The 15,492-nt window shown below is 43.0% G+C and overlaps 1 protein-coding gene across 1 annotated transcript in view; it reads right to left on the bottom strand.

Moving 5' to 3' along the window:
* Nucleotides 1–1,437, bottom strand: part of smtnl (smoothelin, like) — a 34,405-nt gene extending 32,968 nt beyond the window's left edge. The window contains exons 1-2 of the mRNA XM_080459139.1: nucleotides 1,303–1,437; nucleotides 151–1,149 (exon numbers count right to left, since the gene is read on the bottom strand). Of these exons, the coding sequence (XP_080315265.1) occupies nucleotides 151–825 (675 nt within the window). The 5' untranslated portion in view covers nucleotides 826–1,149; nucleotides 1,303–1,437. The remainder of the gene's footprint in view (nucleotides 1–150; nucleotides 1,150–1,302) is intronic.
* Between the last annotated feature and the right edge of the window lie 14,055 nt (nucleotides 1,438–15,492).

Below are 15,492 nucleotides of genomic sequence, written 5' to 3'. Positions count from 1 at the left end.
CTCCTTATGTCAGACAAAAAGCAAAAACTTCCGATTTATGATCAATAGCTCCATTGGAAAAAAAGTGTTTATAAATATATGAGAAGAAAGAAGAAAAGTTTTTCAAGAAGAGCTTATTCAAGACTCTTACATTAAATGGCCGGTACTCACGTTTGTCTTGCTGGACACAGCGAATGTGGCTCGGCTGGAGAAGCGGGTGATGGAAGGGCTGCTACTGGATGCCGGGCTCGTCACCATGGAGGAAACTCTGGAGCCGGCAGGAGGACTGCTGGAGGTGGGGGAAGAGGAGAAGGTAGCAGGTGGGGACGGAGGGCTGGATTGACTGCCGAGGTTGTTGTAAGTCTGTGCTGGGCTTCCCATGGTGGAGGTCTGGATGTGGAGTTGAGCTTGGCTCTGAGTGTGGGCCTGACCCTTTCCATAGAAGACCTCCTTGATCTCCTGATGGTTCTCCTGAATGTCATTGAGGTGGTTCTTGTGGTTCTGACTGTCGCTGTGATTGTTGTTCAACAAGGAGCTCCTGTTACACGAGAGCCCGCTGAGGAGCTCCACCTGCCGGGTGAGAGTCTCCAGCTGACTCCTGAGCTGTCGGTTCTCCTGCTGGAGCTGAGCCATGGCTCGCCCGAGGGGTCCGCTCAGGTTGGCCGTCTCCTCCAGGCGACGCTCCATGCCCACCTTGAAAGTGCTGACGTCCAGGTGGATCTCCCTGATGGCGTCCCGCAGAGTGTTCTCGTACCGGGTCAGAGCCGCGCACACGGTCTCCCCCTCCGGAGAGGAAGATCGGGGGTGACACAGGTCTCCCATCTCAGGCAGGGTTTGGGCTTCCATCAGCACAACTCTTGCTGGGGTGGGTGGGGGGGGGTTGACTCTCCGTTCACAGGCCAGACAGACTCACACTCCACGTCTGTGAGATCCACTACTCACTGGAGAATCTCCGGCTTCAGTGAGTGGGCTCAGGGTTTGTCTGGGAGGGGGGCGGGGGCCTGATGGTCAAGGGTTGGGAGGTGAAAGTTGACAGGGGGTGGGGGGGGGGGGGGGGGGGGCAAAGGTCTGGATAGCGTTATCCTCACTCCTTGAGCTCTGTCCTGAGATAGGACAGTTTTCCCTGAGTCTTCTTTAGCTGCTCTCGAGGTCTCACTGCCTCACTTCTGCCTGAAAACACAAATCAAACGAATTTGTCAAAGTCTTAAAAGGTTTCCGCCGAGGACAGAGGTCAGGAAGACAATCCTGAATCCATACATGTAACACAATTGCAATCAACACAAAGATGCAGGTCTGTTTCAGTCAGAGCTGATATAGACGTACCTCAGCCTCGCCCTCCGGTTCGGCTCCTCAGCGCTGAACTGCTGGAAGAATGTGTGTGTGTGTGTGTGTCTGAGTGTGTGTGTGTGTGTGTGAGTGTATTGCGAGCTCTGCTCTGCGCTGCCGGCACTCTGGATTGTTTAAACTCTCAGGTTGATCACTCCTCTACCCTGGACCGGAGGAGGGAGGAGAAAAGGGAGGGTTAAGGGAGGAGGGTGGTGGTTGAGTGGAAAGTAGTAAGACGGAGGGAGAGAGGGAGGGAGGGAGGGAGGTGGACTTGGTAATGCTATGTAAACTCTTACTGCACTCTTTCCTCCTCCTTTATATCATCGGCGTGTCTTTCTCTTGGTGTCTTAAAATTTAAGGAAGATGAGACAAAGACAAAAACTCTATTAACAAAGCAGATCATTCCAGAAGCAAGAATTTGACTTCTTATAAAACTCACCGGGATAAAAAGAACAAAAGATTGCAGATCATTTTCACAATGCTGAATTTAGCATTCAAGTAGCATCCTCTAATTCACCACAAGGGACTTTTCAGAGTAATGAAGAGATGGAAATGATTTTTAATGTGTTTGTGTCACTTTGCTTGAGGCAGTGATATTCAGGCCCCACGTACACAACAACATTGGAAGTGTTTATACATAATGTAAAAGGGGTTAACCGTTAAGACTTTCAGAATGGTCTCTTCTTTTTAGATCCCTTGAAATTTCAGAAAAAAATGTCAATAGAGAAAAACTATTCATTGACAAGACTATCAAGTTCAGAATTGTCATGTTTTTAACTATTAAAAACTACGAAACTATGAAGATGAATCATAGATTTGGTTGGGACTGTAGACTAATGAGACTTCTGTAGCTTCCAATTGTGCTTATTCATCATTGTTGTCACTAAAATAGGATCAGTTTTGTTCATGTTACGCTAAAGCGTCCCAAGTCTAAACTTCAGGAATTACCTGAAAGCCAGAGCAACTTTTATTTACTGAGAATCTTATCCTTCACTTTATTATGAAAGCGGATGTTTTCTGACCTCCACCCAGCACAGATTTCTTCTTTCTATATACGTTTGGTCAAGCATTCTAGGGAGCGGGACATTCCAGACATTGCAGCCAAAAGATGGTGAGGCAGATGTCAAATCCCAAACTGGTGATGCTGTATATCAGCAAGATCATGCGTGTGAATGAGAGGTTTTTCAAAAGACAATGGGCTTGTTGATAAGAGGAGGCCAAAAAGCTGCACGAGGTCAAACAACTCTCAACACAAGTTTCTTTAAGACTTTTCAAGAGAGATTAATAGTCGTCTGACAGTCTTGCCTAAGGTGATGCATAAAGGATAATAATGGAATGTAAATAATTTATTCTTACTCAATACGTACTACTCTAAAGTGAGCATAGAAATGCTAGGTTGGTACTTCATATTTTAAGTTTACTATCACTAAGCTTCACAAGGGATTTGAATTGACTTCAACTTAATTTTTTTCTCATCAATCTTTTAAAAAGTTCCGTTTTATTGTAGTTTAATTCCTGATGACAGACCAAGACAGACTGAGGACCACCACCATCCTCCCCCCTGTAACTGGACCCCAACAAAGCAAACATTCCACGCCAGATACTAAGTGTGTGTGTGTGTGTGTGTGTGTGTGTGTGTGTGTGTGTGTGTGTGTGTGTGTGTGTGTGTGTGTGTTCAGACAGCTCAGTGATGGGATGGGGGGGGGGGGGGTCGTTACTGGAAGATCGTTGCCCCACAATTCCACCTTTCTCTCCCGGTCAAACACTCATCACCATCGACTCCGTCTCGACTGTTGGAGGAACCAGAACACACAAGTCACACGTTCATCACAATATCTTTTTTTTTTCGTATTTTCAAAATGATCTTTTTTTTCCTCCTAGAAGCTGCTACTAAGTAATGATGAGAGTTCCAATACAAACACGGTCAGACCGGTTTTCAGTAAGATTTCCACTCCGGTTTCTCGTAGACATCCTTTACTCAATTCTAATTACATTTAAAATTCAGCTTCCATGTCACAATTTTCTACCCCAGAGCAACACATCGTTGTTCATAAAAGTGAATTATTATTTACCACAAGTCAGTTTATCAAAGAAAGATACAATCAATATATTGGACATGTCACAACAAGTGAGGGCGCTTTGCCCTTGTTGAAGGGGAAGTGGTCCTGATTGTTTGGGGGAAATAAACTGACTCCTCGTTCAATCGAAAGCCATGAATACATCGGCACTTCGCGAAACATCTAACAAACTTCCACAGTTCTACAGTCCGCTAGGTGTTTGCTGGAGCAGCAGTTCCCAACGTTCAGACTATGTTGGAAATCACAGGGAGGGCACAAGACTTTAACGTTTTGAAGTTTTATTTTCTTCATTCTCTTTGACATTATTTTCCAAGACTTTTTGAGGATGCCCCTGTTGATCAGGACTGTCACTCTTCAACCCAGCAAATCTAAAGATCTACGATTTAAATCTAACTTTTGATAACACGTTTAAAAGTAGTTGTCTGTTTTAATGGGAACAAGTTTTTGACATAAATCAACTAGTAAACACTAAAAAGGTTTCCATCCATCCATCCATCCATCCATCCATCCATCCATCCATCCATCCATACACTTCATTCACCTTAAGGTTGGCTGAAGCCATCCCAGCTGACATTGATTAAAATCTTGACATTTGACACAGAGAGAAACCCAAATATATTCAGACTTATATTCATTTCATAGATGCCAAACCAGCAAAATAAGCAGATCTTTGGACTGTGAGAGGAAACAGAATCTGCAACCCACACACACAGAAATGTCCCCAAACTCAGAATCAAACCAAGGATATTCTGGTTGTGGGCTGAGAGTGCTAACCACTACACTCTCATGAGGCCTACTAACCAAATAAAAAGACTGAATTAATCACATTGATATAAATTGATCTGACATGCTGATTTGTTCATCATGCATCAACAGCATCAGTAAAGAGAATACATTATTGCTGCCCATTAAGAGTGATGTCACCTATAAGAAAAGAGGAGGAAACTAAGACGAGGCATTCTTGTAGTGAAAGTAAACAGTTTTTCTTTTATTGGGGGCACAGTGAAGACTCCCTGGGGGTCCCATGCCCCACTCCTTAAACCACAGCTTTCCAGTAACAGTGAGTCAGCAGATAAAGCGGTTTGACCTGCATGAATCAGAGCTGCTATGACAGGAACAGTTCAGCTGAAGTTATAACAATAGATTTAACTCATTTTCTCCCAACCCCATACAGCCTTTGCTGTTTTGATGAATAACTAGAAGTGTTTAACTTCTCCGAACGCGAGGTCGTACCCCTCCAGAGTGATTACCGAACACCCAAGGCCACAGACTTTGATTTTCTCCTGGTCTGGACCTCACCCAGTGCAAGAATTTGTTGATATTTGCAGAGACTCCTACAGACACGGCGAGGCTGCCTCGGCTGATTTAGTGTGGATTAGGTCATGTAGCTGAGTGGAAGACGTTTGGACTTTACGATGCATTTATCTCACATGTCACGTTTAAAGAGGGTCCAAACATCTGCAAAAAGTACACAACCATACGAGCCATTCAGTTTGTTCTTTCCTTTGTTCTTCTTTGAAGCAACTTTAGGGGGGAATTGACCGCAAACAGGTTTCAGAAATGACAGAATACGACTGGGAGTCATGACTTGCGTGGAAGAAATTCTCCCAAAGTGCTCTTGAGTAAGACAGTGACGTGCAAATCAGCAGCACAGGGCAGATCCATAATGTGAGGTTGGTTTGGGACGTGGAGGCTTGATCATACCGAGTTTAGAATGTGCATCTTTTCACTTTCTTTACTATGGAGTGCAACTTAAAAGATTGTGTCTGTGTCACTGAAAACTAGGTTGACAAAACCTTTATGTTTGCACAACTGAGGAATGATGGATTATTTTTAAATGATAAATAATCCAACCATAAATTTGTCTTGACAAACAATTGTGATGACTGAAATGTTGCCTTCATAGAAACCTACAGTTTGGGCATCAACTCATGGCTGGCGTCGTTTATCAGAAGGAAGTCTTTGAAACAACATTCTTTAAACTGTAAATACACAATTTTACTACCCTTTAATTTAAAACTGCGTCATTGGCTGGAAATATTATTTTAGTTCTTAGTATTGGCTCAATGTAGTTATACACCGCAATGGTTTGGCCGCAATTTCCTTTATACCAATGTGCACAGATATGAGAAAAACTTTTGCGATTGAGATTGTGTCAGTGTGACGCTGGAAAATGATTAACTGGATCAATCTAAATCTAAATATGACTCCTGGTCATAAAGTGCAAAGTGCCATCCAAAGCAATACTGTATTTTCTAAACTAGAAGTTGCATCTGTCAAAAATGTATTTATGCAGTTCAGTAAAAGGATATACTTCAAAATTATTTTGATACAAGTACCCAAATATACGACTTATTCGCAGTCTTATGAGTATCTATAATTCATTCCTTCCAGTTCCTGAGAAGTTGGATTCATAGTTTTTGACTGAAACTGTTGTTGCTGAAATGTTTTGAAATGAGAGCTCAGAGGCTTTAAGAAGCTTTAAAGCCGTGGGAGTTATAATCTACACGTCTGATCAGATCACTGTACACAGATGACGAGTTACTCTAAGTTCATCAAAATAAGCCGCGCCTTTCATATTTTCATCATGATGAAACGGCGACTCTGTTACACTCCTGATCGTGATGACAGATATTTCATCGGTTGAAGATTAAAGTGAAACAAAGCGGAGAGAGCACAGTCGGTCCAAACACAGATCTCTGATAGTGTCACCTGCCCTCAGGTCTGTGTAGTGTTGTGAAATAAACACAAAACAAGGACAGACAAGCAGCTGTTGAAAGCATGACACATTATGATGTGATGAAGTTTCTCACACTCTTTGTGTCTTTTACTGGAAAACATGAACTGAAACCAATCAATTTGTGATTCAATATTCATCGCCAGCCACTGGGACAGGAGTTTGCAGTTTGATAAAATCACACACGTTGGTCCACATCCAACTTTCTCAGATAATTCTACAATTGTATAGAAAATACCATTTGATTAAATGATAGAATTTCGCTATTTGTTAATGTAAATTATTACTGAAAGCACTGGTACCCTCCCTCATCCACATTTGCCTCCCAATAGTTTGGCCCATTTTTACTGCCTGTGGATCAGTGGAAGTGTGTTCATGCTAATCAGTCTCCAGTAAGTAGCAGCAGCTTTACAAAGAGTTACTTCCTACAAAAGCTATCTGACAATTTTATTTATTTCTATCATCAAGCTCAACACTCAACCAACTGCTGCAAAGCGTAGTTTTTCCATATTAGTGGCAGCAGAGGGCTGATTGATTCACAGGGTCAATTGTTTATATTATTCAGGTAGTATTAGAATGATTTAGCAGCATTCAAAGTCATTTAAATCACACTTTCCCCCCACTTCTCATGCTTGATCTGAACTTCAGCCACTCACCTTCAACATGTCTTCATGCATAAATGCTTTGGGTTGCTGCCATGTGACTGGTTCATTATATATTTGCATGAAGAAGCTTTTGTTGCAGGTTTACCAAAATAAGTGGCCTTTTGATCCAGTAAACACAGTGAGGTTGTTTTTGTTTCTTTATGACGTGTTTTAATGACATACATAGCATTAATGTCACCCACTTATTTCCTTTTTTATAAGGTACCTTTCTTTATTAAAGGCTTTGATCTCCCCGCCCTGAATTCAGACTGGCATGCTCTATTCTTCATAGCTTTACATTGAAAAGGCCGCTGCCTGTTTTGTCAGGAAGCAAGACGTAAACACATTCTGAAATTAGTTTTTGTTAATCAAGAAGTTTCCAGGTTGTGAATCTGGTGCATATGCCGCAGCTGGCAACAATTCAATTTTGTAGGCAAGTGGATTTACGGAACATGTCGTAACTCAGAAAAATGTTGTTTATAATTAGGATGTTAATTATAGAGACACTGCATAACTAAACATGCCAAAGCTCACCACTCCCCTTCCCTGTCCTCTCTAATTTCTTCATCATTCACATCCTTCCACATGTGTGAAAGAGTGTGAGGGTACACACACACACACACACACACACACACACACACACACACACACACACACACACACACACACACACACACACACACACACACACACACACACACACACACATACACACACACGTTCGTTCCAGTAACGCCTCCTCCCCCGCTGCATTATCGCCACGCTCACTCTGTCCAGACCGTAAACATTAACAAGGGGGCTCTGAGTTCACCTGCAGAGAACGCTATACGTCACTGCTGCTTTCAACAGAACACAAACATGTCCACGCTCCCACCCACACACACACACACACACACACACACACACACACACACACACACACACACACACACACACACACACACTGACAGCTGCTGCACATCTGCACAAAATATTCGATCATCTTTTATCTAAACATGGTGCTGAAGAAATACTGTCCCTGGGTATCTGAAAAAACGATGATATTCTGCGTTTGGGCCACGCATTTACACATAAACGCAGCTATGACTCACCACAAACGATGATTCCTGAAAACTCCGACCACAGTGGAGATCTGGATAAAATTTGTGTCTCTGTTTGCATCTAAAGGGGGATCGGCTGATATTTACATCACAAATTGTGACGTCCTGTTTATTTATTTTTTCCAGGATTCTGATTGGTTATCATGGCTTCATGCTTCTTGCTACACTGCCCCCTACAGGTTTGGCATGCTCATAGCAGCTCTGAACCAGCTGTGGGCCAGTGTAAATGAAGATTTTTTTTTAAACGTAGAGGGAAATATCCGTATAAAAAAAAAAAAAACTGGGTACGTGTAAACGTGGCCTCAGCCTCTCCACTCGCTACAGCAAACAGTTCATATCGTTGAAGCCACGTCCTCCAGTTCTCCGACAGATTTCCTTGAAGACTGAGACTGAGTGGTGGTTTGAAGAGTGCCATTCTTGACACTTCACTTCTGACACCATGTGATGTTTGGCTTTGTGTTTTAATGAAGTTGACAGGAAGCCCAGCACTTGAGCAGCAGCACTCCAAACTTTATTTATATTACTTCGGGCGCACAAGCCATCACAGGGTGAGTTATATACCCCAGCATCTATGGACTTTCTTGGCCTCCTCCAGCCTGATCTTCTCAGACTGGAGGGTCTCGTTCACAACCAGCAAGTCTTTCTCAGCCAGATCTTCACCGTCCTCTGCTGGGGCCTCTCCTCCGGAGCGCTGACCTTCACGGCCCTCGGCTGGGGCCTCTGCTCCGGAGCACTGACCTTCACGGCCCTCGGCTGGGGCCTCTGCTCCGGAGCACTGACCTTCACCGTCCTCTACTGGGGCTTCTCCTCGGAGCGCTGAGCTTCGCCGTCCTCTGCTGGGGCCTCTCCTCTGGAGCGCTGAGCTTCACTGTCCTCTGCTGGGGCCTCTCCTCCGGAGCGCTGAGCTTCACCGTCCTGTCCTCTTCTGTCTGAAGGTCCTGGCTCTTTATGTGGCCCAGCTATTTGGAGAGGTTATGCAACTTTGCAAGTTCAGAAAAGGTGTGTTGTAAGGCAGCGAGCCCCGACTTCAGCTCGGTCACTTCTTGTTTGAAGTCCATCTTTGCTCTTTGAGGTTCCTGGCTGTCTGAGGAGGCCCCGGTCTTCTTCGGTCTCTCTGCCTCTAACGGTCCAGCCATTCAGTCCAGCCACCGGGTAAATAAATACCGGTAACATTAAAAATCTGTTAATAGAAACTGTGAGTCGGATATAAATACAACAAAGAATGTAGGCCAAAGGTTAAATATGCATCCTGGCCTTCGCCTGGATTTTGTCGGGCGTGGGTCCCGGTTGACGGTGTCCCGCTTCCTGATCTCGATGGCCTCCTTTATCCACCGTATGAAGTTGTTCTCCTCCGATGTGATGTCCCGGTCGGTGGTCGGTGACCCCTGCAAAAGGCACAACCACATCGTGAACTGGAATGAGGAAAGGGTCATCACATTGGAGGAGGTCCTGTCTACACCACAAAGTTTTCAAGTGAAAATGAAAAACCCTCATTGGCTTTGGAAAGCGTTAGAGACAATTAAGATTCACGGTCCTCCTAATCACACGACTCTCCAAATCGGGAAAATATGGTCCACGCCTCAATACCCTCCCTCAGTGTTGCCGCAGGCTGCAGCAGTGGTCACTCTGTGAGATGTGATTCAAATTTATGTAACTGCTTGCAAGATCCTCCCAACAGCCATGAGGACATCTGTAACTGTGCAGTAGGACCAGCGGTATTAAGCAAAGATCTGCGATGGCTCATATTTCGTCTGAAACAGCCCAAAAGTTGCACAGCATGTAGTTCTCTGAAGTGTGTGGAGTTACACAGAAGTGAGACGTTCAAATCCCATAATGACTATACAAGGTCCTGAAGAAGCTCACGTTTCTTATGGTTTGAGGCAGAAGCACCACAGCAGAGTCGCTCTTCTCAGCTTTATACTGCAGTCGAGTCGAGGCTAAAAGTCGAGACCAAGCAACCAAAGACCGGATAGTGCCAGGTGATATATATATATAATAGCCACTACAATAGTCATGAGGTAAACAGTATGGTTTACTGGAGTTCTGTGGAGATAAAGACGGTTCAGCATTGTACCTATTGTGTGAATAAAGATCAGATTTTGTTTTCAAAGGATTCAGAGTGCTGTTAGTTTTTCCAGGTTTGAATGATCGGTAGGCAGATTGTACCCATTTAGTTGTGGATATCTTGCCTTTTTTTTTTTTTTTTTTAACAATATAGTCTTTTTAACCATTATCCATGTTAGTAATAATTATTTAAACAATGAGGCAGCTGAAATGTTGATGTAGCAGTGCAGTTGTTGGGCAGACAGGGATGCTGAGTGTCTCTGAGAGGCTGCTCTTGACCTCTGACCAAAAGGTTTGGGCATGTTGGCACTTTCTGATCCAATACTTTATGGCAAAGTTATACTTATAAAAGGTCCAGGATGCAACCCGGCAAGTATTACGTCACGTCATGAGTCAGCAACGTCTCCCACAGGCAGACTAAAGAGGACAAGTGATATCCGCAATATGGAAAGTCTTTGATATTAATGAAAATAACAAAAGTAAGACTGTAAATTATGGCCTGCCAAAATATCAAGAGGAAGCGAACGATAGAAACTTGACAGATCAAACTCATTCGCCACTGGAACATAAGTGATCATTGTTATGAAGTAATCTCATGCACAAATACCAATGTTATCCCGTACGTCATTCGCATAGATCAGCAAAAAATAAACAGAGTGTACCAGGAATTGTGCTGTAGAAGCATTTAAGTGGAGGGAAGAAAGTAGACCGGAAGTAGACAGAAAACACAGACAGACATGATCCAGCTTTTTAATCCATTAACTATTGTTTTCTCTGTTGGTTTGATCATCCTATTGTGGTTTGCTGTAGATCTACTGGACTTGTAGCTGATAGTAGGAGTCTTTTGAGATGATAAATGAGAATTCAGAAAAAGAATAATACCCTTTGTTGACCGGTGGGACTTTGTGTTCTTAATTGATCTGGTGTGTGTGTGACCTACTTTCAGGTGTGGGCGTGGTTACACACAGGTGAGCGATTCAGTAAACGGCTGCAGCTCATTCACAAGGTTGTTGGCATGCAGGCCAAATGCAATGAAGGCTGTGTTGAGTTTTTCCTCCGTTTTACCGGCATCTCCATAGCTCTTAGGCGTACACCCTTCAATTATCTCACTGCCTGTTCTGGAAACTCATCTTCCATCCAGAACAGGCAAAAGCAAAAAAAAAGATAAGCTTAAGTCGTAATATTTGTTGTGTACATGTGAAGCTTAGGTCTCGGAGCACAGCACTGTGCAGCCTGACACATATGCTGGGACACTTGAGACCTGGAGACCTGGAAATTCTGCAGCGGGATAAATGTGCCACTACGGTTCTCTGCAGCATATTGTGGTTAATATATTTACATGAAAAGAAAAGTGTTTGAATTTTTATATATATATATGTATATATTTATAGAAGATCCACCTATGCTATGAAAGAAGTTTAAAAGAATTTGCATATTTTTGTTCAATTTATGCTCATTTCGTCAAGCAGACTCACTTATCCCGGGGTTTGCATGCAACCACACGACTCCTCCTTCCATTATGTTGAGCTCACACTCAGTAAACCGGCTGCCTCTGCCTGGAGAGACACAATAAGACATGTTTCAGGCAGAGTGTCGTCTCATGCTGACAGACAGGCGAGCTGCTGGCTTCCACCCCGGCCTGCTGACACACGGCTCCGTCTGCGCGCTAACAGACATCTTATTTAACCCCCGAAACATCACCCACTCTCACTCGCCTCGACCCCCTCCTGACTTCAGGGTTTCCATGGGAACCTGTCGTGTCTGGACAGGGACAGCGAGGCAGCCAAGCTCTGATGTCATTGACACTTCAAAGTTTGACTTTAATTGACTGCATGTGGAGCTTCGACAGGGAGAGCGGAGGAGAAAGAAATACATTGTTTTTGAGGGCAATTACGACAAATTTGCTGCTTTCGTGTTGTTTATGTTATCGCTCACTACCTTACATGAGTGTTCTGGCAAAGTAGACTAAGTAGAGTCAGCCCACCCAAATAAAAATGAAAATATTACAAACCTTTTGCTGTTTGCCAAGTATAGTGCTGCTGTAGAAGTAGAAGCAGGATAACAAAGCTTGAAGGGCATATACACCTATATTTCCAAGTATTTTGCTCATAAGGATCCGAACTATCATTCTGACACTTGTACTGTAGATTTAGGCAGATTTAGTGATTAAACACAAGCTCCTGTTCCAAGACAAAAATCATTATTTTAGGCTTTGAGATTATTGAATAAATCACATGCCAAAAAGTCAGCTGGAGTTCCAGATCCTCTGTAACTTCCCTACGTAACTCTCCTTGCCTGTTTTAATGCAAAAGATTTCCAGCCAGAAAAGCCTTATGCTTGGTAGGGAAAGAAGTTGGTGCAAAAATGAGTCTAAGGTCTGATAATGAGTTAGAGTTTAGAAATTCAAGCTTAATTGTCCTGAAGTCATGAGCCTCTCTTGCTCCTAAGTCTTGTTTATGCATAACTTTCCAATTTAGAATGCATAGATTTTGCATTTTCATTCCAGAAAAGTTTTGCGTTTACATGGCATGTCTGTTTTCACGGAAATGACAGAAATTGTAAAAACGACGAGATTAGCATGCCAGGCCACGAGTGGGTGCGGTTAGTAATTTTTGTAATGAAACTACACGCACATGCGTGCAGAGAACAATGCGCTACGAATATTAACAGTGGAAAGTACACAGACATAAGTGCCCCTCTGGGATAATTTTTTTCTTCTTAATCTTATTCTGATTTTGTATATTCTTCATATGGACACACGACCAAGTTGGACTTTTTAATCCGGGTGACTCTCAACTATAAAACTACCAAGTCCCTGGAGAATTATGACACTCTTGAGGCAAACAGTGTTGTTACAGTCTGTCTACTCACATGTGCAGAAGAACTATCTACTCCAGCCGCCGTTTCCACCGGAATGGAGTTGGAGTGCTTCTTGAAAAGTTACACATTATGGGCAGTTTTCAAAAAGTTTAGTTTTCAGTGACCGTTGTTGCGTAAACAGACCCCCGAAAAAAGTTTTTCATTTTCACTTTTTGCGTTTTTCAACTGGTTGCAGTTATGCCAAAAACGCCAAGGCCACTCAGTGTTATTTCTAGCAGCTGGAAGCCGCCACAGCGGCGGTGGGAGTCATAACTTGGTAACTCATTGCTCCTCAGGCTCACCTGTCTGTTTCTCAGCCACCAATTACTTTCTCCAAGATCAGGGCAAGGGTCAGGGAGAAGCAATTTCTGCTGAGTGATTAGTCATTTTTTGTCACCTTGGAAAATAATGTTGAATACCCTACTCGTGATTTTAGGTTTTACAGCTAACAAATAGATAAAGGACGTTACAGAGGTTGTAGGAGATGCTACGTCTGGTTCCGGCTTACAGGCTTTTATCTTTACACTCCAGCAAAAGTCTGTTCTTTTTTCATTTCTTCATATATTCAAACGTAGGTTAAATGTCTCGCCCGGACTTGCTGTTTACTGGTGTCCCATCTGTCTGTACAAGTTACTAGAAAGTCTTTAGCTTTTCAGTGTCTTACTTGTCTTGTACGTTTATTTGTCGAGTTCATATTATATCACTGTATCTCAATCCCCGAGTCTCGCCTCGTCTTTTCACAGCACATCATATTATTATCATGTCTTTTCATGTTGTGTTTCATGTTGTGTGGTATGTTTCCCCTCCTGTCCTCAGTGTGTTGTCGCTCCATGGGTCTCACTTCATCTCAGGGATTTCTGGCGGCCAAGTGTTGTTGGCACTTGTTCATTCTTTGATGTCGGCTCTTCCCATCATTGTGAAGCAGAATTCGCCAAGCGTTCATTTGTTCACCGACTAATGCGGAACGTGAGCTTGGTTTAGAATGGCGTGAGACAGGTTAGTTGTGCCCTACATATGATGTGTACTTGCAATAGTCATCACATCTTGATTAATCAATAAAGATCGTCGTCTGTTGACACGTTTGTACCTGTGCTTGGAGCCTCACTTCCCGACACTGTGACATTTGCCCTTCAGCTCTCATTCGATCTGCAGAGGTCTTACATCATGTACTTTTATTACTTTATATAATGACTGCACCACAAAATGAGACCATGACATTTTGGCAAAAGTTGAAACAGCAGCCTTGTGTTTGACCTTCTTGGGATAGGGTGAGCCAGCTCTACACGAATCTGATCTCATTTAATGAAAGCTCACATAACTTCTTTACCATAGTGGACATACGCTTACAATCTAGCAATCTGACAGCTTTACTACTCTATGTTAAATCACACTTTTGTAACATGGCCGTAAAATACCAGCGAGCAATAAATGCAAAAAGCAGTAATAGTACTTTATAGCGATGCAGATCCTTATCAAACCAAAGAGTTTTAGGGCAATTTAAAAATGAACGGAAAAAAAAAATGTGTGGAAATTCATTGAACGGATTCATTGGTAGTGGCAAATGCCAATAATAAAGTGAGGAAAATACAAGGGGAGCCCCCAGTGTTAGGAGACGAAGGTAAATATGTCAGAAAGGTGAAATCTGAATCAGTCCAGGCAGCAAACTGTGGGAGGACGAGGTGTGTTTGATTTACATTTTCAAGAGCAACAAGTTGGGATTTGTGTCTTTCAGGAATATCCAACAATCATACAGGGGTCACCCCGAGTGTCGGAATTTGGTTTATTTTCACAACATCTTCCATCTCGGAGCTCACGGGGACGATGAAGCCTCTGCTCTCAACCTGACGTCTGTTTCACATTAATCATTCTGCTGCTTCAACACGGGAGGCTTTATTTTACTGTTTTAAGGTGAAACTTGTTTGAGGCTGCTGGAACCGAAGCCTCTCTGTTATCATTATGTGTGGACTGCGTTTGAACACTGCAATCTAACGTTTAGTTTCTCGGGGGTTATTAGTAATCAGACTACAAGTGGCGCGCAAATTGTGTCAGAATAAATGGTGGGAGGTTGTGAAGAGGAAAGGAAGGGGATGGACGGTCAAAAGGGAGACATTTTGCAACTAATTTACTGTAACTGACCCGTCGTCCCTTTTCAAACCTTTATCATCTTGGATGCTGGACTCTCCACATAAAAATATTCCATTTGAGCCACTTTGAAGGTTGAGTGATCAAGTTGCAATCTGCCATCGTTGTTCTTCTCTGTGTTCTTTGTACTACATGTTGTTGATCATTGATTCCTTGTACCAGATGGTAAGAAGAGTTGAAAACCTGAAGGGCCACAGAAGGGAAAATTAAAGCAAATACAAATCGAATCCACACAGCCCTTCAGCCCCTCTGGAAAATACTCTTGTCCCATTGCATGAGAATGTAGTACATACCATAACTCTCTGCTCAGTTTTGACGAAACAAAAAAAGTCCTACTCCATGAAACTCTTGACATTTTCATTGATATGTGGAATAGAGAAATGTTTAATTCTAATGTTTGGTATTAGGACTGTTATGTTTTGGTCTGAAGCAGGAGTGGCACCACACTGTGTAAACATCCTAAAACTGATTGTTTGTGTGATGTTTAAGAGGTGTTTGGTGCAGCTTTAAGCACTGAGTGAGTGTCATACATGTTTGTCTTTATACCCACTTCGTTCTGCAAG

Source organism: Lipophrys pholis (assembly GCF_963383615.2).
Source record: "Lipophrys pholis genome assembly, chromosome: 3".
NCBI lineage: Eukaryota > Metazoa > Chordata > Actinopteri > Blenniiformes > Blenniidae > Lipophrys > Lipophrys pholis.
Note: the sequence above shows the minus strand (reverse complement) of the source record. Positions and strands in the feature narration are given on the sequence as shown.